Source organism: Jaculus jaculus, chromosome 14 (assembly GCF_020740685.1).
Source record: "Jaculus jaculus isolate mJacJac1 chromosome 14, mJacJac1.mat.Y.cur, whole genome shotgun sequence".
Classification (NCBI taxonomy): Eukaryota; Metazoa; Chordata; class Mammalia; order Rodentia; family Dipodidae; genus Jaculus; species Jaculus jaculus.
In genome coordinates this window covers 45041830-45069386 of record NC_059115.1, presented here as the reverse complement: position 1 = coordinate 45069386, position 27557 = coordinate 45041830, and the positions used below count along the sequence as shown (strand labels likewise).

The 27557-nt window shown below is 37.8% G+C and overlaps 1 protein-coding gene across 4 annotated transcripts in view; it reads right to left on the bottom strand.

Annotated features, from left to right (window-relative positions):
- Window positions 1-27557, bottom strand: part of Cntn3 (contactin 3) — a 443276-nt gene that overhangs the window by 100587 nt on the left and 315132 nt on the right. For all 4 annotated transcript variants that reach the window (XM_004651504.2, XM_045133940.1, XM_045133938.1 and 1 more), the window contains 3 exons: window positions 25800-25936; window positions 24068-24197; window positions 19731-19881 (listed from right to left, as the gene is read on the bottom strand). In XM_004651504.2, coding sequence (XP_004651561.2) covers window positions 19731-19881; window positions 24068-24197; window positions 25800-25936 — 418 coding nt within the window. The remainder of the gene's footprint in view (window positions 1-19730; window positions 19882-24067; window positions 24198-25799; window positions 25937-27557) is intronic.

The window sequence follows — 27557 nt, the reverse complement described above, 5'->3', positions numbered from 1 at the left end:
GACACACAGAAACTTGAGCTATCCTGTTAGTAGGGAAAGATGTACCCCTCCAAGGCTCAGGAAACAATATGGACAAGGTAGATGGATAAGAGCCAGATGACAGGAAAAAGAGCAGTGGAATGCTGTCTCCCAGGCATGACTTGGCTATTGCACTCATGACTTCATCATGACTTATAGCCAGCATAATACCTACACAATATTGAACTCATGGACATTTCATCATATATGACAGAGGAAGACGTGAGGACATCTTCTCTCCCTAAGGAGTATTGGCAGTTAAAAGTGGTGCAGTCACTGGATGGATCCATGTGCTCTGGTAAATAATTGCCCATTCATGTTCATGCAGGCAACCCTAGCACAACTCAGTGGTTCTCACCCATACAGAAGGAAAGACACGAAAACAGAAGAGGGACTAGGTGAGAAGAAGGAGGAGTTCCGTGGAAGGGGCATGTGTAAGGAGTCAAGAGAACGTAATGGGAGAGGATAAATAATGATACCATGATTTAAAATGTGAGAAATCTGTAGGTTTGTGTTGGTAGTAGCTTATGGAATATGATGAAAAGAATATGATTTTGACAACTGCTGTGAGCCCTTTCCAAAACCAAAACTCTTGGGTCACAGTGACTCTACTTTAATCTCTTCACTCTTAAATCTTTTTCATGGTAATAGAATATGTAAAAGAGAGACTCTCATTTTTTTTCTTTCTGGCCATGAACATAAGAAATGCAGAAGCCAGGCATGGAGGCTCAGGTCTTTAATCCCAGCACTCAGGAGGCCACCCTGAGAGTACAGAGTGATTTCCAGGTCAGCCTACCTCAACAAATAAAAAATTAAAAAAATGAAATGCAGAAGTTTTCCTGGGGAATCCAAGCAGGAAAGGAGACATTACTCTCTCAAAATCATGTGCATCTACCCAGATGCCCAACTTTCTCTTCATTAAAGTGGGTCTTCCTGAATACTATTTAGCTCCTTGGTTATTTTTAAAAAATACTTTATTTATTCATTTATTTGAGAGGGAAAGAGAGAGAGAGAGACTGACTTTGTATGTCTGGCTATATGTGGGTGCTAGGGAATTGAAGCTGGGCCATTAGGTTTTGCAAGCATGCACCTTTAATGACTGAGCAGTCTCCCCAGCCCACTGAAGAGCACAAGTCTCCCTTTGAAGAATGTGGATAAGCTTTCTTCCTTTTCTAACTTTATATGGACTTTTTCATTTATAATATTAGAACAGACAAATGCAGAGTCCTGCTCATCATCTGTTCAATCCTTCTGCTTAGATGACATTTTCCCCTATTTTGTTTTTCTCAATTTCTTATCCTTCCTGTGGCATGCCTATCTCAGGCAGTGTTCTGCTCTCCAGGGAAGAGAGATCATCAGCCTGGTGCTTCACAATGGTTTATTAACACCTGCTTTAAGCACAGGATACCAGTGTACAGCACTCTGAAGCAGATTGTTGTAAAGGTAACTGCTAATACTGCCCTGTTCTCTTTTAAAATATCCCTGGTGCTAGAATAAATTATGTGATCACCTTAGTCATATAACCTATCTCACTATAATTGAAGCCATAGTTTCCCACTTTCTAAATAGACATTGGGCTTCTTGAGAGCTCCTGATATTTCTTATTCATGTATATATACTCATTGCTGGCTAAAAGCCCCAGAACCAAATAAAGATATGAGAAATTAGAGGACAGTATGGAGTCATACCATTCCTCCAGGAAGGGGACAGGGGTGTCAACCACTAATAACTAGCATAACGTTCCTTAAGGTTTCAGTATCGCAGACATTAAACAAAATTCTCCAATGCTCATCAAAGTTTAACAGTTAGAAATTGATTTGGAATTAAGTATATATGAGGCACAGGACTCTCTGATGTCTCAGTGGTGAGCTGAGGATAGATTAATTGGAAAAATCACTGAGTTCTACACCTACCTGAGAGTTGTAAGGCAGCTGTTTTTAGGTGGATGGACTGTGAGTACTGGAATACATAGCTCAGTCAGGTTCTTAGTGATGAAAGGCTAATAGACAGTGGAACAGCCTTTTTAACAGCAGGAAGGGAAATAGAGGCCAGTGATCAGAAAGGAAGCAAGAAACATGAGAGAATTGTGGAGACATACAGAAATGACTTGGTCAAGAGCTTGAGTCAGAGAGAAGTGCAACCAGATCCAGTATGCTGACATTAAACATGCCTTTCCAGACATCATTACCAATGAGAGGTAGCAGGCAATAGGAAGGTGGGGACAGAAATGCCTGGTGACCCTGACTATGACATGCTTAAATTCTGCTTGTAACTGCCATCACAAAATTATTCAGGATTTTACAATTGTAGAAGTGACCAGTTGGGAACTTTTTCTTAAGATTTTAATTGCCTAGCTGGAACTACTCGTAAGATGAACTGAATGTAAAATCGCATGCAAATTTATGTAAAGTTCAATTTATATGCAATGCAATTCTCTCTTCTAGTTCTTTAAGCTCTAACAGATGACCACAGTAATGTAACAACCCTCATAAGCAGGATGTAAAAACAATCTTTCCCCAAATGTTCTTGTACCCCAGAATCAATCTTTCCATTTAACTTCCAATGATCACAGGTTTCTGTCTCTGAACTCGAACAATTTCTAGGACTATCAGGTATGTGGAGTCATATGACATATATAACCCATTGAATATTATTTGTTATTGTTGTTTTTCCTAAGTTTGAAATCTTTATGCAGGTATATAATATGCTTTGAGCTTATTCCACCACTTGTTCTCCTATTCCCCTGTACCTCCCATTAACACATTTCTTCTTCTCTTGATACCAATATTACATTCATGCCTTTTTTTTTTTCTTTAACTCATTGTACTAAATTAGAGTTTCTTGTATGGTCATGGGATATCTACCATGGAATGGGCAACTTACCAGTGGCTACATACTAATGAATATGACTCTACTCTTCCAGAGAACAATATTTACCATTAGCTACTCTGGGAGGTGTAAAGTTTCATGTATTCTCCCCCCATCAATGGTAAAATGCTGTCACTGATTGGATTTGAGGCCTGATCCACAGGATGTATATCATGCCTAGTACTATAAACCTGGCCAAAAGCCTATGGCTAGGGACATAGGCCAAAGGCAGAACCTACTACTGTAGTTGTGTTAAGAGGACAGCATGTCAAAAACCCTACAAATATCTATATTCCCATTGATTAATACTGATTGAAGCCTCCATCACAGAAGTTTCTTACTATAATGGGAAGTGGTTAATGCAGAGATGCACGAGTGTCAAAATTTCCAAGAATCTGTAATGAGTGTGGGCTCAGAAAAAAAAAAAAATCAGGACATCTAAACTATCCCTCCAAGGTTCAGAAAAACCTCACAGAGGAGGGAGGAGGGAGGGAAGGCTGGGAGCCACATTGTCTTCTGGATACCACATAGCCATTACACATGTGAATTTACTGCAACTGTGGTTTCCTGCACGAGACTGAGCCTGTCAGTACATCATAATTGATCATCAATTCTTAAAGCCAGCCTCTTAACTATGAGCAAAATGATGCACTAAGAATTGACTACTGGACTGGAGAGATGGCTCAGTGAGTGGTTAAAGACACTTGCTTACAAAGCCTAACAAAGTTCGATTCCCAAGTGCCACATAAAGCTACCTGCACAAAGTGGCACAAGCAGCTGGAATTCCTTTGTGGTGGCAGGAAGCAGTGGCATGCCTATGTCCATGACTATTCTCTCTCTCTCTCCCCTAAATAAATAATTTTTTTTTAAAAAAAAATAATAATTGACTATCATACTTAAAAAAAAAAGAAAACACTGCCTGGATTATAGCTACACACATTTGAGGAAAAACAAAACTTTACAAATTCTTTCCATAAAATGCATTTCAGTAGCTGTAGCATTAAAGGCTACATAAAATAACTGAAAGTTTAATGTGTTTAATTAGAAGCAATGGGCCATTTTTGGACTTCCTTTTGAACTGAGGTTACTATAATAAAATATTCAATAATATAAGCAAGAATATTCAAATGAGAGCTCTCATTTAAAAAAAATAATTGGCTAATGAATTTCAAGTACCATTAAGTGATAGAGAAAATGCTAACCATTCTCTGAAATATGGCAAGAAGCAATTCTGTCTTGTATACTATGTTCATTTTCTCAGTGGCCTTTTTCTATTTTACTTCACTTCTAGGATACAAAAGGTCCACTTTTAATTTGTCTCTTTTGAAAAGACAAACACATGGATTTAACTGTATAAATGAATGGAATGACACTAAAACAGTAATACCTGGTAAAATATAGTTGGCTGCTCAAAGGAACAGGACATTTCTTTAATTCAAAAAAAAAAAATATCTGCTTTCACAGGAAGAAAATCACAGTGGCTTTATCCAATAATGGATGATGCAAATAAAATTTAAAAAAAAAAAACAAAACAAGAAAAATCTTTACTCAATACTGAATGTTTGTGATTTTAATGTTTGTAATAGATGGTTGCCAGGCAGCTTGGACCTTTACTTGATAAACCACATATGAAATAATATTGTAAAATGTAAAAACAGTCTCTCTATTTCTGTCTTGAGCATTCACAAGTTTTTGAGTAAGATGTACATCCATACTACTTAATATCTACCCTCCTACAGAACTGTGTCCATTGCCCAGGTTAAGGCCCAACTCCCTTACTACAGTGCCTACATTCCCATGCCACTCTTCTAAGTTCTAACTTTGTTGAGATATTTCTCCACTGTATGTTTCTCTACAAACTTATTTATCAATCTATACATCCATTATCTATCATGATCTATCATCCACCTACCAATCATCTATCAGTCACCTAGCATTTTTCTACCTAGCACCTAACCTCCATCTATCAGTTGTATATTCTATCAATCTTCTCTCCTCTGTCCATCATTATCTACCTCTAATCTATTAACCTGCTATCTATCTATTTATCTATCTATCTACCTACCTATCATCTATCATGTATTCATTTGATTTACTTATCAGTTGTCATCTATTATTCATCTGTCTATTTATTCTCTCTATGATCTTCAACTTTAACCTATCTCCAAGTGAACATAGCATACTGACCTTCACTCCTGCCTGCTCTGTAAGGTTACCCTGACATTTAATGGATCCACCATGATCCTGATGGTTGAACTAGAAATCTAGAATTCATGCTTGATGTCTAACTTACCTCCAGATCATGAATCACTGTCAAGTAAGTACTTCCTCAACAATTCAAGACTTCTATGAATTCATACATCATTTTTGTAGCCCTGGTTGTGCTACTCTCAGGCTGGTGGGAGTATGATAACTGGGTCTTCCCTTTAGTCCTCCACTTATTCCAGTCCATCTACTTCTAAAACATTAACTGGCTTTTTAACTCTGCTACTTTGCTTTATTATGCTTCTTGCCAATACTCATAGGAGTAAAGCTCAAACTCCTTAATTTTCCTTGCAATGAGATCTTGACTCACTCTATAGCCTGACTGCACCTCCCCAGCTCTCTCACTTTACACTGGAGGTGGAACACTGAGAATTCAGACACTAAAATACCTGCAATTGAACCAAATCTCCATTGTGGAAGTATTAGGAGGTAAGGCCTCTAGGAAAATACTTTAAACTCTGAAGGCTCAAATATTACAAATGGAATTAAATCCCTTAAAATAAAACTGGTTGAGTGGAACTGACCTGCCTGAGGGATGCATTTATAAAACAGAGCAAGGATCTTCATTGAGATAGAATCATAATTTCTAGCTTATAGATCAGAAAGAAACATATCTCTATTATCTATAAATAATACTATCAATAGTGCTACTACTGCTATTAAAGTAATAAAATAGGTCAGGTGATATGACTTAGTGTTTGAAGGTACTTATTTGTAAAGCCTGCTATTGGCCTGGGTTTGATTCCAGGTACTCACATAAAGCCAGCTGCACAAAGTGATGCATGCAACTGTAGTTTATTTGAAGTAGCATGGGGCCCTGGTATGCCCATCCTCACTCTCCCTGTGTATTCCTCTTAATTTCTCTTCCTCAACTGTGGGAGCTGTGGAAACAAGCTGGTTGCTCTGATATACTGACTGTCCTCTGGGTACCAATATCCCTATTCCCCTGACTGAAAAGGTGCACAGGCCACTGTAGAAGTAGGCCTCTTGCCTGTGGCTATCCAGCTTCCTGGCACCTGGTTCCCAAACCTGTGGTTCCAATGTGCTGAAGAATATGTTCAAGAGGAGTGAGTAGGCCAGAGTTCCCAGTTCCTTTTGATGTGCATGCAATCTTCACAATCTGGGCATCTGTACTTAAAACCCCATTGTACAGCAGCATACCAATCCAGTTCACATTTAAAACAAAACACCCTCTGAAGATCCTGCAAGGACAAAAACTTGCTTCCTCCTCAATAGAATCAAGTGTCATCCCAAGATGTGTAGACCACAATGCAAAAAACACCACAAAAGTCAGAAAACTGACTGATTTCCCTAGTCCCACATTGGAAACCTCCAATGAAATAACAGAGAAATCAACAGAAACTCAATTCCAAAATGAAAATTGCTGAAATGGAAGAAACCATTATAAAACCAACAATCATATCAAAGAACTTTAACATAATCATGTCTTAGAATGTTCAGCTTTTGACAATAGGCTTAATTTTATTGAAGAAAACATTAGGACCTTCAAAAGAGTTATGAATGAATTGAAGATGAGTCATGAACTGGAATATCTCAATAACAACTGATTAAGCTTAATGAAAACTTGATCAAATATAAGAATGGATTCCAGGAATCATCAAGAAAATCAGAATTTAAACTGAAATCATACAACAAAAAGATGTACATGTTACAAAATAACATGACAGGAAACAACAAAAAAAAAAAAAATCAAATAGAGCTTATAACCCCTCACTAACAGAGTTACTCATCTGGAGGAAAGAACCTCTGACCTGGAATGCAACAGAAAATAAATTGATTAGGAGGACAAAAACTTTGCTGATTTCAAAAAAAAAAAAAAAATCAAGTGAACCAGATAGGAGGGAACTGTGGGATACCCTTAAGTGACCAAACATCCAAAGAATGGGTATACCAGAAGAGGAAATCCATGCCAGATGCCTAGAGAACATATTCAACAATTATCTCAAAAGGGAGTCCCATCTAGATACAAGAAGCCCACAGAACACCAATCAGACAGGGCCAAAGTAGAAAGTCTCTAAGGCACATCATACTTAAAACTCTTAACAATGAAAATAAAGAGAGAGTGCTAAAAGCAGTAAGAGAGAGAGAGAAAAAAAAAAAAAAACTCACTGAATACAAATGCAATCCAATTAGAATTACCTCAGATTTCTAAATGGAAACTCTGAAAGCCAGAAGGGCCTGGGAAGGGATACTTTAAAGTCTAAAACCCATGACTTCCAACCCAAGCTACTCTACCCAGCAAAAGTATCCCTCGTAATAGAAGATGAAAAGAAAACTTTCCATGGAAAAAGTCAACTCTATAATTATATGAATACAAAGCCAAACCTACAGAGAATACTTGAGGGAATACTCTACTCAGAAGAGTCAAACAACCGATCTCAAGAGCCAACAAGAAGAACACAGTAACCAATAATAGACAAGGCTTACAAAAGTACAAAACACAAGGCAGTATCAATTCCCATAAAGCATCTCATCATGGCAAGTATTAATTTGAACTTCACAGTAATAATTTTAAATATTAATGGTCTTAACTCACTCATCCAAAGACACATGTTATCAGAGTGGATCAAAAAAAAAAAAAAAAAAAAAAAAAAAACTGGACCCAAGCCAGCTGTGATGGCGCACGCCTTTAATCCCAGCACTCAGGAGGCACAGGTAAGAGGATTGCCATGAGTTCGAGGCTACCCTGAGACTCCATAGTGAATTCCACATCAGCCTGGGCTAGAGTGAGACCCTACCTCAAAAACAAAACAAAAAAGAAAAAAAAAAAGCTGGACCCTTCTATCTGCTGTCTTCAAGAAACCCACCTCGCCACTCAAGACAGACACCTCCTCAGGGTTAAAGGATGGAAAATGATATTCCAAGCATGTGAAAATTTAAAAAAAGCCAACCAGTCATTGCTATATTAATATCTGGTAAATAGACTTCAAAAGAAAAGTAATAAAAAAGGAACAATAAAGAAACTTCTTACTCATCAAGGAAATGAACCAACATGAGAACATTACCATCATAAATCTGTATGTGCCAATCATAGCTGTACCACAGTTTATAAAGCAAATCCTACTTGGCAACAAAACAGAAATAAACACCAACACAATAACAGTTGGAGTATTCAATACTCCACAATCATCAACAGATAGATCATCCAACCAGAAAATTGACATGGAAATAAGAGAGCTCAACAACACCATAGATCAACTAGACCTAATGGACATGTACAGAACTTATCCCCACAGCTCTACAAAATATACATTCTTCTCAGAAGCCCAAGGACCCTTCTTTAAAATAGACCATATGTTAGGACACAAAGTGTGCCTCCATAAACTCAGGAAAATTGAAGTAACTTTCTGTATCACATCAGATCACAGTGCTTTAAAGCTAGAAATCAACAATGAAAGACTCATCAAAAACTCCACCAGGGCTGGAGAAATGGCTTAGTGGTTAAGCGCTTGCCTGTGAAGCCTAAGGACCCCGGTTCGAGGCTCGGTTCCCCAGGTCCCACGTTAGCCAGATGCACAAGGGGTCACACGCGTCTGGAGTTCGTTTGCAGAGGCTGGAAGCCCTGGCGTGCCCATTCTCTCTCTCTCCCTCTATCTGTCTTTCTCTCTGTGTCTGTCGCTCTCTAATAAATAATAAAAATTAAAAAAACAAAACAAAACAAAAAACAACAACAACAAAAAACTCCACCAGCTCCTGGAGACCAAACAACACACGTTAAACAATGAATGGTTTATGGAAGAAATTAAAAAAAAATGTAAAATTCCTAGAATTGAATAATAACAAAAACACAACCTACCAAAACTTATGGGACACAATGAAAGCAGTCCTGTGGGAAAAAATTCATAGCACTAAATGCCTTCATAACAAAGACAGAAAGAGCCCAACTAAATAAATTAATTGTCCACCTAAAGGCACTGGATAAACAAGAAGAATGCAACCCTAAGAGCTCAATATGGAAATAAATAATCAAGATCAGAGCAGAAATTAATGAATTGGAAACTAAGAGAACAATTTTAAAAATCGATGAAATGAAGAGCTGGTTCTTTGAAGAAATAAGAAAGATTGATAAACCCCTGGCCAATTTGATAAAGCCAAACAAAAGATCAGTTCCAAATTAAAAAAAAAAAAAAAAATCAGGGGCTGCAGAAATGGCTTAGTGATTAAGGCATTTGCATGCAAAGCCAAAAGAACCCAGGTTTGACTCCCCAGGACCCATGTAAGCCAGATACACAAGGGGTACACACATCTGGAGTTCATTTGCAGTAGCTGGAGGCCCTGGAGCACCCATTCTCTCCCTTTCCCTCTCCCTCTCCTTCTCTCTTTACCTGCCTATTTCTGTATCTCTCTCTCTCTCTCTCTCTCTCTCTCTCTCTCTCTCTCTCTCTCTCAAATAAATAAAAATAAAATATTGAAAACAAAACAACAAAAAATCAGAAATGAAAAAGGAGAGGTCACGACAGATATCAATGAAATTGGAAGAATCATCAGGGCATACTTCCAAAATTTCTACTCTACAAAATTGGAAAATCTGGAAGAAGTGAATGAATTCATAGACACATACCACCTACCACTATGAAACTCAGAGCAGACTAATCTCCTGAACAAACCTATCCCATCCATGCAGATTGAAAAGGTAATCCAAAACCTCCCCAAAAAGAAACGTCCGGGACTGGATGGCTTCTCAGTAGAATTCTATCAAAACTTCATTGAAGAATTGAAACCAATTTTTCTCAAACTGTTGTGCATAATTGGAGACCAAAGAATCCTCCCCAACTCTTTTCATGAAGCTAGCATTACTGTAATACCAAAACCAGACAGAAATGTAGTAAGAAAAGAAAACTATAGGCCTATATCCCTGATTAATTTAGATTCAATTGTCCTGAATAAAATCCTTGAAAACTGAATTTAACAACACATCAAAAGTATTATCTACATCAATCAGGGAGGTTTCATCCCAGGGATGCAGGGGTGGTTCAACATATAGAAATCAGTCAATATAATACGCCACATAAATAAACAACCATAAGACCCACATGATCATCCAAATTGATGCAGAAAAGGCCTTTGAAAAAATACAGCACTTCATGATCAAAAGGCTGGGAAAAATAGCCATGGACGGTTTATATCTCAACACAATAAGGGCTATATATAAAGCAGCCAAAGATCAAATAATAGTTCATGGGGAAAGACTCAAGGAGTTCTCACTGAGATCAGGAACAATACAGGGGTGTACACTCTTACCACTGCTCATCAACCTAGTACTAGAAGTACTAGCTCAAGCAATTAGACAGGAGAAAGAAAAGGGATTCAAACTGGAAAGGAAGAAATCCAGGTAGCCCTATTTGCAGGTGACAGGATACAATACATTAAATGTCTGGAACTTTCCATGTGAAAACTTCTAAAGGTGATTAATTCCTTCACTAAAGTGGCGGGATACAAAAACAGTATACAAAAGACACAGGCTTTTTATATTTGAAGGACAAATAAATAGAGAAAGAAATCAGCGAGCCTGTCCCATTTTCATTTCTTTTTTTCTTTTTTCCTCAAGGCAGGGTCTCATGCTAGTCCAGGCTGACCTGGAACTCACTATGTTGTCTCAGGGTGGCCTCAAGCTCTCAATGATCCTCCTACCTCTGCCTCCCAAGTGCTGGAATTAAAGGCATGCACCACCATGCCCGGCAATTTTTTTAAATTTTTATTATTAGTAGCAGTTTTTTTATTATCTATTCATTTTTTAATTAATTAATTTATTTATTAGAGACAGGGAGGATAGAGAGAGAGAAAATGGGCACGTCAGGGCCTCTAGCCACTGCAAACGAACTCCAGATGCATGTGTCACCTGTGCATCTGGCTTACATGGGACCTGGAGAATCAAACCTGGGTCCTTAGGCTTTGTAGGCAAGTGCCTTAACTGCTAAGCCATCTCTCCAGACCCTGTCCCATTTTCAATAGCAATAACAACAACAACAATAAAAATACCTTGGAATAACACTATCCATGGATGTAAAAGACCTACATAATGACAACATAAAAAAAAAAATACTCATGAAACAAACTGAGGAGGACTTGAGAAGATGGAAAGACCTCCCATACTTCTGGATGTAGAATTAATATTGTGAAAATGGCAATTCTACCAAAAGCAATATACAGATTTGTTATAATACCCATAAAAATACCAGCATCATTCTTCACAGAGATTGAAAAAGTAACCTCAAATTGAATGGCAGAAGGCCTTGGATATTCAAACATATCCTCAATGTAAAAATACAAAAACAAAGAAATAAGCAAACCAAAAATATCTCTGGAGGCATCACCATACCTGATCTAAACCTATACTGGAAAGCGATAGCAACAAAAACAGCATGGTACTGGCATAGAACACAAACAAAAACCAATGGAACAGAATTGACGACTCAGAACTTAGGTCAAGTAACTACAGCTACTTGATCTTTGACAAATAGTGTATACTGGTGAACAGAAAACAGAACAACAAATGGTGTTGGACAAACTGGATGACCAGATGTAGAAAAATGAAACTAGACCCACTCATCTCTCCATACACAAATATCAAGTCAAAATGGATTAAAGACCTCAACATAAGACCTGACACTCTTCTCCTGCCTGGAAGGAAAAAAAAAAAGGAAGCCCTTTCCACGATATAGGAGTGGGGAGAGACTTCCTGAACAAAACCCCAGTAGCCCAGGAAATTAAACAATCATTTAACCAATGGGATCTCATGAAGCTAAATAGCTTTTGCACAGACAAACACACCATAAGCACAGCCAATAGATTACCCACTGAATGGGAGAAAATCTTCACCAGCTATACCACTGACAGATGCCTAGTAATTAGGATCTACAATGAATTAAGAAAACCAAACAATAAAAATTAAATGATCCACTCCAAAAGTGGGCCAGAGAATGAAATAGGGAGTTCACAGAGGAAAAATTAAAGATGGCTAATATACACTTAAAAAATGTTCAACATCCCCAGCCACTAGGGAAATGCATATTAAAACAACTATGAGATTTCACCTTACTAAAATAAGGATGGCAATCATTAAAAAATCTAACAATGACAAATGTTGCTAAGGATGTAGGAAAAGAAGAACCCTCATACACTGTTGATGGGAATGTAAACTTGTACAACCACTATGAAAATAAATTTGGAGATTCCTGAAAAGTATAAACATGGAGGTACCAGCAGACCCAGTTATTCTCTTCCTGGCCATTCTCTAAGCTTCAATAGAAATATTTGCTCAACCATGTTTATAGCTGCTCAATTCATTATAGCTAAGCACTTGAATCAACCCAGATGCCCATCATTGGATGAATGAATAATGATGTTGTGGTACATTTATACAATGGAATTCTACTCAGCAGTAAGGAAAAATGATTCAATGAAATTTGTAGAAAAACTGGACAAACTTGGAACAGATCATACTTAGTGAAGACACACAATCACAGAAAGTGAAGCACCACATGGTGTCACTTATCAGCAGTTCCTAATCTGGATCTGTTTGAGTTGCTGTCATACCTGGTAGGAAGGTCAAGGTCCAGAAAATAGGGATGGAAGTGCTTGGAGTAGGGGAGAGGAAGGGGATAAGGGGCAAAACACTACAAAATTAAGTCCAATTTGAACTGATACCATAAAAACCTTTATACTTGGAGACATCCTGAAAGATAGAAACCTCAAAAGTAAGAAGGACGGAGCACCTGAAAATTAGGGCTCTGGTGAGGGTGGGATGAGGCCTAAGTTTAAAAGAAAAAAAAAAAAAAAAAAAACAACTCTGTCTCTGACCTGTAACTCCCAGTACCAGAGATTGGTTGCTACCCACACTGAGCTGTTGATCAGAGACATACTAGGTCCCCAAATTAAGACAGCTTTCTGTCAAAGCACTTGATTATCTGCCTGAGACAAAAACTAAGAACTTACTGCTAAAGATACCATATGCTGCTGACATAGAACACAGAGAAACCTGGCTGGAATTCAGAAGAAAGCCACTCCCCAGACAACCTGTCTACTGCTGGAAGGTGCTACATGAGCTACTGGGGAAAAATGGCCAACAACGGTCTGAGCAATCAGAGGTCTAAATTATTCAGAAGCAAAAACCCTGACAAGATATAAATGCCACTATGATAGTGGCACACAGCCTCAGTGAGTAACCAATAGCTTTTTGATTGGCTGAGAGATCCACTCAGTATAAAAGAACCCATATCTGGAATTTGGTACCAGATCAGAATCCTATGGAGACAAAGATTACATTCTCCTGTGTCAAGTGCTAACTGGTCTGGCTAAAATAGGGGGTATATACATCAAGTTCTCCATAAATTATTAATGCATATCCCATTTAAACTATGCTGTCTTCATTCTCCATTGGAAAATCTGTTCTTCTTTTTCAGGAGGTAGCAAAAACAGAGGAGGTAAGCTATCCTTCGTACTTCAGCTAGTCTATAGCTGAATCCACAGGGCAATGGAGAGATGAGCAAGAGTCCTGCTTCCATGCTCTTCCTGATAATCAGCATCAGGGTGTAGGAGAGAGACTGAGGATACTCAACACTTACCTAAGTAGAGATCCAGAGACTCCTAAGAGCTCATCACTGATGTAGACTTAAAACTCACCCACCATGGCTCAGGGAATTTTGTGGAAGAGGGGGCAGAAAGGTTGTAAGAGCCACAGGTTGAGGCATCATGCCCAGAGACATTTCCTCCCCCACAAAAATAACTGACTACTGTTACCCCAATGAATAAACCACAGATCCGTGGGGAATACCTGCAACCCCACTCTGGAGCGTCTCAAAGGAATGGGGACTGGGATGAGGGTAAAGAGGGCACCAACACATGATATATCCATATGAAACATCTTTTTATAATAATAATAATAAACATTAAAAAATAAAAAAATAAAATATATGATATCATAAAGAACTGAATCCATGATATTTTGTTGCAGCAGTTTGAATAGACTTTTATGTTACCCATGCAATGTTTTGTCACTTTGCACTTGCTGCTTCTTCTGGCTAGAGCATTCTTCTCTGGCAAATATCACATGCCTTTCAAGTCTTGTTCCAGACACTGTATTCTGCAGATCAGATGCCTACCTTGGAGATGGAATCCCTGAATATCCTCTACCTTACCAATGAAGGTTTATTACCTGTATGGACACTAGAATGCTACCAAGAATAGTAAAGAGCTTACTGATCCAAAGCAAAATATTTCATGTCTGGAAAATAGCAGGTACTCAAAATATTTTCAAATGTAGGCAATAGAACTTAATTTTGAGAACCTTGGGTTAGAGAGAGAGGGGGGCTCTTACAGGCAAAACCAAAGGATACAGGTTTGATTCCTCAGTATCCATGTAAAGCCAGATGCACAAGGTGTCACATGTATCTGAAGTTTGTTTTCAGTGGCTAGAGGACCTAGCATACTCATTTTATCTGCCCCATCAAATAAATAAATCAATTTTTTTAAAGAAACTGTTTTCTATTCAAAGTAGCATTCCATGGACAATTGTGGGACAGTTCATTAAAATCCTGAGCTTGAAGTGTTTGCCATACTTGAAAGCAACGTTCCTCATTCAGTAAGTTGGGAGTCTCACTAACTTAAGTCCAGTTGTCAAAGCTGATTAATAATTCTAAAGCAGCTACTGGGCTGATATAAAAACAACACAGGTGGATTATAATTATTTGAACACATTGTATGATAAACATAGTAGGCATACTCATCAGTTTATTTAATTCATAAAATGTTCATTAATCCTGGTTTTTGTTTTCTTATTTGGGTATTGAATGATTCTTTATAGAGTTGACTACTTCATTAATCAAAATGTATTTGTGGGCTGGGCTTTTTGGCACATACCTTTAATCCCAGCACTTGGGAGGCAGAGGTAGGAAGATCACTGTGAGTTTGAGGCCACCCTGAGATTACATAGTAAATTCCAGGTGAGCCTGATCTAGAGTGAAACCCTACCTCGAAAAACCATATATATATATATTTGTGGGTTGGGGTAAAGCTCAGGGGCAGAGAGCTTGCTTAGTATGCATGAGGCCATGGGTTTGATTACCAGCACTACAAATAAATAAAAAGTTAAAAATAAAAGCAGAGTAAATGATAAGTGTATTTGGTAGCACTAGCTACTATGAAAAGCTGGGGAAAACATGTTCTCCTACCAAAATAGTTAACTAAAAAAAAAAAAAAAATCAAATGAATTTCAACCCTTGCCAGCAATACTGCATCATAAAATGTTATCTTCTTCTCTATTCTCACATGCATCAGTGAGTTCATTTGTCCCTAAAATGAGATTTAAGTCTGCAGTTGGAGATATCCATGACTGAACAGCCATAATAAATCTACCATTTAACATGTTTCACAGATCTGGCTAAAGTCTGCACACCAAGTTGAGAGGGAAAGATAATCAGTTCTCATTGCCAAGGGAAGAGCTGCCACCCACCCTAATTTCTCAGGAATCTGGAGAAGAATCAAGTACACAGCTCATTCCATAATTGCTTTTAGCAGCCTGCTCCCTTGGCATCAAGGCTCTGGCTTACTGGTACTCCCATGATCCAAAGAGATGAAACCAAAATCTAAATCATAAATCTGGAAGCCAGATAGCATATTGGACCTTCTGTCCTCAGTCATTGTTCCTTTTCTTAACTTTATCTTCCTACCTATAAGTTCCCTTATGATCCATATATGACACATTGCTCGTACAGAATGCAAGGTCAACTTACCAGGATAGAGTTACTATGTAAATACATTTCTGGACATGTCTGTGGATTTTTTATTTTTTTGATTAGTTAATCAAGGTAGAAGATCCACCCTAATTGTTGGTGGTACCATCCCATGGGCTGGGATTTGTATACACAAAGTGGTAGAGAACTAACTTATTACCAGGAAAGATTGGTAGAATGACAACCATTTGTCCCTTTCTTCTGGAAAACAGACCCGCAAGTTTGCACTAGACATTTTTTGCAGTAGCTCAGGAACACTAGAGCGCGCGCGTGCGCGCACGCACGCACACACACACACACACACACACACACACCCCTCAGCTACATCTCAGCATCTCTTGGTATTAGTGTAGTCGGGCAATAAATAAAGTATAGTAAAATATTATATGAGCCTTCTGGGAAGTCTCTGAATGAAGGGAAAAAAGTATGTTTTTATTTCTAGCTTCCTTCATGAAGCAAACTGCAGCGTCACTCGGATGTTCAAGCTGACAAAGTCATGTAGGATTGGGAGGTGAGATTATTGAGGCAGAAATGCAGGAGTCATGTGTGTCCCTTGTAGAATCAGCCTCCTGTGCAGTGTCTACTTTTAAATCATCTTCTTCAGTCATAATTACTACAAACATTTTAGGCAAAATGTAAAGACCTTACTAATGAGCAAGGTAGCATCACATAGCAGGCATATTGTAAATTATTTTATCATTGTAAGTGAGTGAGGCAGGTATATTAACATTTTCTAGATGAGAAAGTAAAGGTTGAAAGTATTATATAAGTAACCTCCATGACATGGAAGGAGTAAGTGGACAAGTCCCAGATCCCCATTTAAACTTACACTTCTTCCTGTGTCCTTACTGTAGTGTGGTGTTAGTGGTGGTGGTGTGTGTGTGTGTTGGGGTGGGGGGTAAATCTCTCCTTGGGGACCTTTGGCTAAGTCTCTTAATCTTTTATTATCCCTATTTAAAATTAAGATTAACAATCTCTGCTACCATAGGTACCACTGTGAAAACAAGTGGGCTACTATTGTGCAAATCAACAAAGTCCATGGGAAATAATCACTTTAATTTAAGTATGCAGTCAAACTATTTTTAATGTCAGAACAGAAAAAAGCACAAACATCACATGTGGTGGTTAATCCCTGTTGTCAATTTGCCAGGATTTAAAATCATTATAGGAACACATTTCTGGGCATGTCTGTGAGGGATTTTTTATATTGGTTCAATTGCAGTGGGGAGACACACAGTGAATGTGGTTGACATGAGTCCATGGGCTAGGCTCCTAGACTACATGGAAAAAAAAAATGTATGAGCAGCAGTATTCATTTCTCTGTGCTTCCTGAAATTGTACTAAATGTTCCTACAGCCAAGACTTCTCTCATATGATGGACTATATCCCATCAAACTTAGAGCAAAAATAAATCCTTCCTCACTTAAGTTGCTTTTGTCAGGGTATCTTATCACAGCAACATGGAACAATAACTAAGACAGACCATAAACCTACACTTATTCATACTGGATTGCAGAATCAAATTCCAGATCAGTGAATAACTTCTGATTCCTGACTGGGTTATATCTGAGCAATTCCTTACCTGTGGTTCTATTCTGCTATACTTGCATTTTAATTAAGATGTTTCCTGTTAATTAAAGGCAGAATTTCAAGGTGTGTGGTTCTAACAACTCATCTGCAAATACTTTTTATGCTCATCATCTAAAAGCTGTTCAACCTACTTGTTCTGCAATATGACTGTGATTTCAGATAATCCTTATGATTTGTTAGTTTTCTTCTCATTTACATTTGGGACTCTGAATTCAAAGACTGAGATTCCCTTAAAGATACTGGACTTCTTTGCATAAACAGCGAAATATGGTAGTGAATAGAATAGAAATAAATAGAAATGAATTCAAATCCTCAGCCCTGAAGCTAGGGAGATTCATTTGACTCTCAAGCAGGAAGGCTCAAGAGGGTCTGAGTTTCATCACCAGCACCCACATAAAAATATCCAGGCATGGCCATGCAGTTTTGTGTGATGGGAAGGCTGAAACAGGAGAATCACTGAGGCTGGTTGACAGCCAGTTTTGTAGAAAATACTAGCTTCAGATTAAATAATAGACTTGACTCAAGGAAAGAAAGTGGGTAAGCCATAGAGGAGACATGACATTCTCTTTAAGCATCTGCACATGTGTGCATTGGTTATGTACATTATTATAGATATGTGAATACACTATACATAAACACACCATACCATGCATGCTAAACACACACACACACACACACACACACACACATTAAAAAAGAAAAAAATAATACTGGGATGAAGAAATTGTTTAGTGGTTAAGTGTAGCTACCATACAAGCATGAGTTGGTGAGACTGCTCCAGTTCAAATCTTCAGATCCCACAGAAAAAGTAGCTGTGTGTGGCCACACACACCTGTAACTATTGTCCTTCAGAATAAATGGAGCCCTGTGAGCTCCAGAAGCAGCATAAAAGGGACTCTAGCTCAGAAAACAAGGCCAGGTTGACATGTGATGGAGCAGGACTAGTGTTGCGATGGCCACCAAAGACCAGTGACCTCTCCTGCTGTAGGTGAGCATATGGGACACCACAAAATCATGTGCACGTGCATATACACTGCCAGTTAACATAACCTTTGAGTAAAATAGTGGCAATGAGTAAGTAGTAATAGTCACCACTACATGTGTGGAACACATACACACTCATACACTCATACACTCACATTAAATTTTAAAAAAGACAAATCCTGAACATGTGAATTGAGGCGTAACCTCTCAAAGTTTTGACCTTGTCATTAGTTATAAAGTTTTGTAAATGAAGTATCTCTGTGGGTCTCTATTGTTTACTAACATTGCTATAATAAATGACTATAAATATAGTAACCTCAATCCCCAAATTCTTCTCTTAAAGCTCTGATGATCAGCCATCCAGCACAGTTCTCATGGGGTCAATGTCAAGGTAGCAGAAGAGTGAAAGTCCTTGTGAAGACTCTAGGATCATCAGGAGCCTTAGTATCAAATTCATTTCCTTTTCGTCACCTAACATAAGAAAGCCACATGTTCCCATGGTAAGGACAATGGTCCCTTTGCATGAATCTTCAGCTACCACAAGCTCTGAGTAAAATAGTGGCAATTAGTAAGTATACAGTAAGCAGTAACAGTCACCACTACATGTGAAGACTGTGTGGCAGGCATGGATCAGTGTGCTTTATTACTATTTATGTTGTTCATCTACATAACAATACTCTGCATGGGGAAATAACTGTCACTATCATGTACATTAACAAATAAGTAAATGAGGCACAGAAAGGTTATTTCATGGAACTAGTCAAAAGCAAAATGAATCTGTGAATCAGGCCCCCAAATCTGGAATCTGTCCCTTCCCTTCATTGCTCTAATGGAAAGCCAAGAAAAATCTTTGTTTAAACTAAATACCAGAACTGCTCAATTATTCCACTAGGACAGCAGTATTAGATTTCCTTTGCATGATATATCATTTCATCTTCTCTGTTGTCTTGGGATATACTCTGAAATCTGGGGCTTTCATTCTTTAGTCATTCTCATTGTATCTCCCCTGAGGCCTGGTAAGACAATGCCAGTTACAGGAAATCATTATATGTGGAGAGAAGTAGGTTATCTCCAGCTTTAAAAACTGATTACTGTCATAATGTGAGCATTAAAGAAAAAAAAAAAAACTACTAGTGTTTTTAAATATCTTCTAATCCACTGAGATACTAGGGCATTGTGTTTCATATAGCAAACCTACTTTGACTGTACTGTAGGTAAGGAGGAAGTGAATCACAGCTCTGGAGGACAGAATACCTGGCATGCTCCTGCACCACTGTGTCTTCTTTCTTCCAGAAGGAAAGTGCCCTGGGGGAGGCTTTGGGCTTACAATCCAAGTTCACCAGGCTGCCCACCTGCACCTGAACCAGCTTTTTCATCGGGTTCCTTGAAAAATCTGGAGCAGAGGCTGAAGAAGAAAGAGAGAGCATGAAAATTGTATCGTTTTTGTTTAATAAGAACTGGATTATTGTTTTAAATTTTTCTGTAAAATTAAAAGACAACTATAGACACATTTTTTTACAATTTTGCTTTCCACATGAGATGCCAATGCTTGATTCGCTTGACTTACTGCATGCAACACAGAAGAATGCAATGTTGGAAAAGTAATTTATGCTATTGTACTTGTGGTTAAGTTCTAAATCTTGAGACAATTACTTAACATAGGAATTTTCAGAGTTTAAGGTAAAGATTTAAAATAAAGCTATCATGAAATTATTAAATGAAATCATTTATCATGCATGCTCATGCAAATCTGTTCAATGAAGAGAGGGGAACAGACTTGGTTTCTCTACTGAACCCTGGGGCACAGTATCAGAGAGGTCCTGGCATTCAAAATGAGTTCAAAAAATCTTCAAGCATGTCATTTGAGTTTTGATCTAATATTCTCAATCATACCAATTCATCTATCATAAAATTCTCAATTAAATTTAACTTCCAAGTCAGAGAAAGAGAATATATCTCACATATGGCATTAAATATTGCAATACTATATTAAATATACTATCTAGATGATACTATACTTCCTGATTATATGTAACACCTGAACATTTAGAATAAATATTAATATTTCATTTTAATAAAATAATATAGTAATCAAAATACAGTTTTCCTTTTATTTAATCTATGCAAAAATTAGTGACTGGGTAACATTCCAATATCTAGTGCTATGCTTTGTTTTTTTAATGAAATAGTCTTAATCTATGAACCAGATTGGCCTTAAACTCATGACAATCCTCCTGCCTTACCTTCCATGTTACAGAGATTATATGTGTGAGCAACTACTTCTGATGTTCTAGTGCTCTGTTATATAGAATATCAATGAATGTAATATGTTTTGACAAGTAGAAATATTATAGTGAATTATATGTGACTGTGGTAAAGAAAGCATGATATCCTAAACTAGTCTTACAAATTAAGATTTGGGGGCTGGAGAGATGGCTTAGCAGTTAAGGCGCTTGCCTACAAAGCCTAAGGACCCATGTTCAATCTCTTTTCAGATCCCACATGAGCCAGATGCACAAAACATGAGGCAAGTGCAAGTTCACACATGCGCCCTAGGTGGTGCAAACCTCTGCAGTTCTATTGCAGTGGCTGAGGCACTGGCACACCAACTCTGCCTCTTTCACTGTCCCTAAAAAAACTAAAATTAAAAAGTTAAAGATTCTGCTATAAGGGTTAGGGAGATGACTCAACAGTTAAAGGTGCTTGCTTAAAAGGCCTGCAAACCTGGGTTCAATTCCCAGTACCCATGTATAGCCAGATGGAAAGTGGTGCATACATCTCCAGTGGCTAAAGATTCTTATGAATGCACCTACACACACTCACATACACTTCGCACACACAGTCTGTCAGAATATTTTTAGTATTTTATTTATTTATTTAAAGACATAAAGAGAGAGAAAGAGAGAATGGGCATGTTGGAGCCTCTAGCCACTGTAAGATGCATGTGACACCTTGTGAATATGTATTATGTGGGCCCTGGGGAATAGAACTTGAGTACTTAGGCTTTACAAGCAAGTGCCTTAAACACTAAGCAATCTCTCCAGCCCAAGACTTTTTGCTATAACATACATCTCTTTGCATATGAACACAATCTTCTTCTTATTTTCTTCCTGTGTGTATGATAAGTGGTGGTGTTAGCATGTGTATGTGTGCAAATGTGCCCTTCCCTATGCACATGTGCAAAGGCCAGAGGAGGACATCGATGGTCTTCTATCTTATATCTCCCAAACAGGCACTTCCACTGAACTTAGAGCTCACTTATTTTCAGCTTAAGTGACTGGCAAGTGAGTCCCTGTGATCTGGATTCTACTTTTCAGAACTGGGGTTACAGGAATGTGCAGCCATATTTGTTTATCTTATGTTGGTGGGGGGTGAGGATGGAGCTATGGTCCTTTTCCTTGTATAGCAAGCTCTCTTACCCACTGAGCCATCTCTCTAGCTCTTGAATGCAAGCTTTTATATTTTCACATGCATCCTATTTCTTTGCATATACAGCCACCCTATAACAGTACACTATTTTAAAATGAATGATCTACAAGTCAGCCTGAGCTAGAGTAAGAGCCTACCTTGAGAAAACAAAAAATAAGTAAACAAATAAATAAAATAAATGAACTAGTATTTCTTAAGTTTTCACTTTAAGAGTTGAGTAAACTTGGATTTAAACACATATATGATATTTTCCTGTTTTTGTTATACTATGCTGCTTCTCTGTCATGGATAACAGGAGTCAGATTTGCAATGATGGTCTCCCTTCCCAGATATCCCTCTTCTTGGTATAGATAAAGAGTGATGTCTTTAGACATCATGAGTGAAAGGCTCACTTTCAATGGAGCCAGAGTTTTACAAGATCTCCTGACACCTTGGAAATGAAATGATGCATGGCAGCCTCTCAGGTCTCTACTCAAAAACCATGTGACTATTATACAAGAATCCCTTCCTTTATTCAATCCCTTGTAATAATAAGCAAAAAAAAAAAAAATCCAGATATTTCCAAATATGCCCCAGTGTGGGGTGGGAAACTTTAAGCTGTTAATTTCTGAATGTGCCCACTCAGAGTCTCAATCTGGCCATAATTATTGAGTTAATGATGAGAATGACCCAAATCAGGCTACGTGGTACTAATGGCATGCAGGATTATGACTTCCATCTCATTGATGAAGAAGGCCTCTTGTCCCCACTGACAAAGATCAGAAAATAAGTACCTTGAGAAATATATACAGGCTGATGAAGGTGTTATGTAAGCTCTGGAGTAAATTATTCTGGAATCTAAGTTTTTAACTTTAACTACATGAATGTATGAGCCCTCAGTCTCCTTTGTTCCCTCCCTTCTGCTCTCCCTTTATTTCTCCATCTGCACCCTCTCCCTTTCTTCTGTACTTTATACTATGTTATATCATTTTTTGTTGTTGAATTTTCAACTCCTGTCCTTTGCACAATTGCCAAAAACTTCAGAGAACAGTTTGCTTTTCTTCTCTTTGACTTCAAGTGTAGGGAGAAGAAAATAATTCATAGTTATAAGTAGTGGAATTCTGGTTAGTCAGTCTATGTCTCAGGTTGGACCTTTTAAAAATATTTTCATTATTTATTTGCATGAGAGAGAAAGAGACAGAGAGAGAATGGACAACCCAGTGACTCCCACTACTATAAAAGAACTCTAGAACCATATGCCACTCTGTATCTGGTTTTATGTGGTACTGGGTAACAGAACCCAAGTGGTTAGGCATTGCAAGCAGGAGCCCTTAACTGCTGAGCTATCTGTCCAAACTTCACATTGATTCAAATATTGGTATGCACACTTAAAAAAAAATCTTTCTCTTTTATAACCTATATGTGTTTGTGAGTATGCATGTTCATGTATGTGAGGGTAGGCAACATGTGAGCCAAGGTGCTCAGTGGAGATCAGAGTACAAATTTCCCAACATTGGCCCTCCCCTTCCACCTTGTTTGAAGAAGTGTCTCTTTGTTGTTCACTGCATAGTCCAGTAAACTGAACACAAGCTTGCAAGAGTCTCCAGTCTGCACCTCCATCACACCATAGGAGGGCTGGGATTACAGATGGTTACTACTGAATCTGGCTTTTACTTGGTTACTGGGGATTCAAATTCAGGCCACATTTCACAGCAAGAGCTTTTACCCTGGGAGCCATCTCCCTAGCCCAGGGAACACTTCTCAGGTTACAGTGCTGGGCTGGGGGAAGGGTTGCTGGCAGAGGACAAGTAAGGGCAATATATCCTTCCATTGGTTGGCTATTGGTTTAACTCAATCATAGGCCTGAATTCTGGCCAACTGCCTGCTTTTCCTTAAAAATCATTAAAATAGGTACTTTGTTTTTCTTTTGAAAATTGGTTTGTTTCTTGGTCAGGGGTCTTGGAACTCACAGTGTGGCTCAGCCTAGCCTCAAAATTGTGGCAATCCTCCTGGCTCATCTTCCTAAGTATTGAGAATACAGGTGTAAACAAAATGTATGCCCTGCTAGTAAACTAGTCACATGATACTATTGGTCCTATGGCATATAGGAATCTAATGAGAAGTATTTGGATTGTGGTAACAATGGCAGATGCAAGATAAAGCAGAAAATAAATGAATCTTACCAACAACCTTAAGTTCAGCACTGGAGTAGATGAGGCCATGTTTGTTTTCTGCTATACATTGGAACATGCCAGAGTCAGTCACATTGAGGTTAGATATCGTAAGGGCACCATTTTCTATCTGTATTCTCTCCTAGAAAAAAAAAATCTATAAATTAAAGGTTATAAGAAAAATGAACACCACTGACAATCATTTCAATCAGAAAAATGTATATGGATATATATATATTTGTGTATATATATACAAATATATATATATACAAATATATATACACATATATATATTACTTATTTGTATATATATATACAAATATATATATACAAATATATATGTATACATACATATATATATTACTTAGAGTAATAGGCTATTTGACTTGGAAATTTCAACTTTTACTTCTTTTAAATGGGAAAGACATTTTAGATATGTGAGGAAACATTAGGAAAATAATCATGACAGCCAGAGGTAAGAGATAGCAGCCATTTCATTTTCAATGATGGTTAAAGATTTAGACTTTTAAAAATGTACTGGAGGGTTGATTTTCATTCTGTCAAACTAAAAATATTTCCACCATAATATTTTTTTAAAATCATATGAGCTGAGAACATTATAAATTCAGTACACTGAAGTGTTCTGGGAAACATATTTACCAGATTTTTTTTTACCAAGTATAAATGGTTATATTTAGAAGTATAATAGAACATAATTGGCTTAGTACACAAAAAAAGACAGAAATTACATGGCTAGAGAGGGCAAGTGATTGAGAAAATAAGTACTCATGTAGCAAGGTAATCAATTAATAGATGTATTTATTCTCCAGAAACCATAGCAGGATATCAAACAGAAAAAGGAAATTACATTTTGAATTTGATAACAGTAAAACTTTCTCTGTTGGCAGTGCCAAAAAATATAGTACATTATTTTACAGATACAAAATCAAGTTTATTCACTGAATTAAAACATGAAGAAAATCTCAGGGCTGGGGAAATGGCTTAGTGGTTAAGGCATTTGCCTACAAAGCCTAAGGACCCAGTTCGATTCCCCAGGACCCATGTAAGCTAGATGCACAAGGGGGCACATGTATCTGGAGTTCCTTTGCCGTGGCTAGAGGCCCTGGCATGCTCAGTCTATCTCTCTCTGCATCGTCTTCCTCTCACTCCCTCAAGTAATAACTAACTAAATAAATAAAATATTTAAAAACTGTTTTAAAAATATAAAGAAAATCTCATTGGAAAAATGAGTACATTGTTATATTGTTCCCTCTGTGGTCTGATTTACAGAACATGACCCCTACAGGATCACGTGTTTGAACACTTTGTTCCCAGCTGGTAGCACCGTTTCTGGTGCTATGGAACTTTGGAGGATGGATGCCTTGCCACCAGAAGTGGTCACTTGCTTCAAGACTTGACTTAGCATCCCCTTCAGGTTATAGAGCCAGCTTCCGACATTTTAAGATGTGAGGCCCTGGTGTGCCAGGCCCCGTGAGCTCCACCATGCCAGTACCATTGTGATGGCCTGACACTGTGAGCCAGAATGAATCTTTCCTCTTTTAAATTGCTACTGGGTAGTATTTTGTCACAAGCAATGAGAAAAGTGACTAATCTACCCTCTACTATTTCTCAGGTGCAAATGCAGAAAGATGAACTCAACAGGATGCTTTGGTACTAGGAGCTAAACTGAGCACGCCCTCAACACAAAGCAGGTAGAGCAGGGCTGCCCAGGCCATCACCTCACCTCTAGCACAAGACCTTCTCCATTTTTCAACCATCGGTAGGAGGGTTTGGGCTTTCCACTGGCCCGACATTCCCAGTGCAGACTGTCCTCCACAGCTATTTCCACATCTTTTATGAGTTGAACCCAATGAGGCTTTGCTGTAATGGGGAGAGAAAAAAAAAAAAAAAAAAGAAGCAGCAATTCAAATTGTCCAGGAAAAAAACAAACAAACAAACAAAAAACCTCTAAGGTGTATCCAAGTAAATAAAAATTAAACATGGACAATAAGTATAATTAATTTACCAAGTGGCTATACAAATAATTTCTAGGTTTCAGACTGGATGTTGCCATATACTAAACTAAGTTCATTATACTTTCTCCATTTTCAAAACTCTGAGTACTGTGTTACAGTCCACAGATGTCTATTAATAGACAGTAATGTAGGTACAAGAGTTTATTTTTCCCAAATATATTTTTCAATTATGAGGTCACAAGTTATGGCAGATTAAAAAGTAAATGACAGCAGATATTTGTCTTAATGATGAGCCAAATATTAATATCCACAAGAACAAAACTTCTAAGCTGGAAGAGATGACTCAGTGTGTAAGTGCATTTGCCACACAAGCATTAGGGCCTGAGAAGACCTGAGTTTGATCCCCAACACCTACATAAAAAGTTAGGTGTGGACACACACATACACACACACACACACACACACACACATACTTGTATATATAACCAGTCCTGTGGGGATAGGTCAAGAGAATGACTGAGGTTTGTTGGTCAGGCAGTCTACCTGAAAATGGCATATTTTGGTTCTGAGACAGACAGCTTCTCAAGGAAACAATGTGAAAATGTGATAAAGGACATTCATAATTGAGGCAACTTCTAAATATGTATGCAACCCAGCTAGATCATGTAAATTAATCATTTTCCTTTATGTTTTGAAGGTACTTGGAACATTCTTTTGCAGATGAAAGGAACATAGCACTTGAGATGAAAACCTCTCCGCACACAGTGAGCAGTCTACCTTGTCTGGGCCTGGGTTTACAAGCAAACCTAGGAGGTGAGATCTCTTGGTGGCTGCACAGCGTCAGCATATAATATGCATGTGACATGTGCCTCGAATGGAAAAGTTGTTTATCTATCTCTACTTACTTATAACCAGATGAAGATTTATCTTTTCACTTCTATCTCAGAAAACTGCCTTTTTTGTAAATAAATGGAAAGGAAATCATGGCTGTTGAGCCTTTCCTAAAAAAACTACATCCTTAAGGTTCCCTCCTCCTCTTCCTCATCACTCTTCATTATTTAAAACAATCTATTTACACAGTATGAAACACAGTTAAGACCAATATTACTTCTCCTATTTTTATATTAAAACACGTCATTTTTTTTCTTTTAGGAATTATTTACCCAACTTGGAATGAGACTGCAAATAGATTCACACAAGAATATTTAACTGAGACCAGAATGTTTTGTGAAAATTTGCATGAGTTACCCATACTAATATTCTCCTATGAATAGAAGGAACATTTTGAAGACTGAGCCATCCCCAAGACTGTCACTGCCAAATTAATCAGTTTTTTCTATTATCTGTTACATTAGATCAAATAGTCTATCTCACCATTCCCACATGAAACAGAGAGTGTCATAAGAAAACAAAAATATATTTATGGAAGTCATGGTTTAATATTAAGTCAAAAATATAGGGCAGCTTTCATGAAATCCTCTATGTCATTAATGTATAATTTATTTCTTAGGTATATAACATGTTAT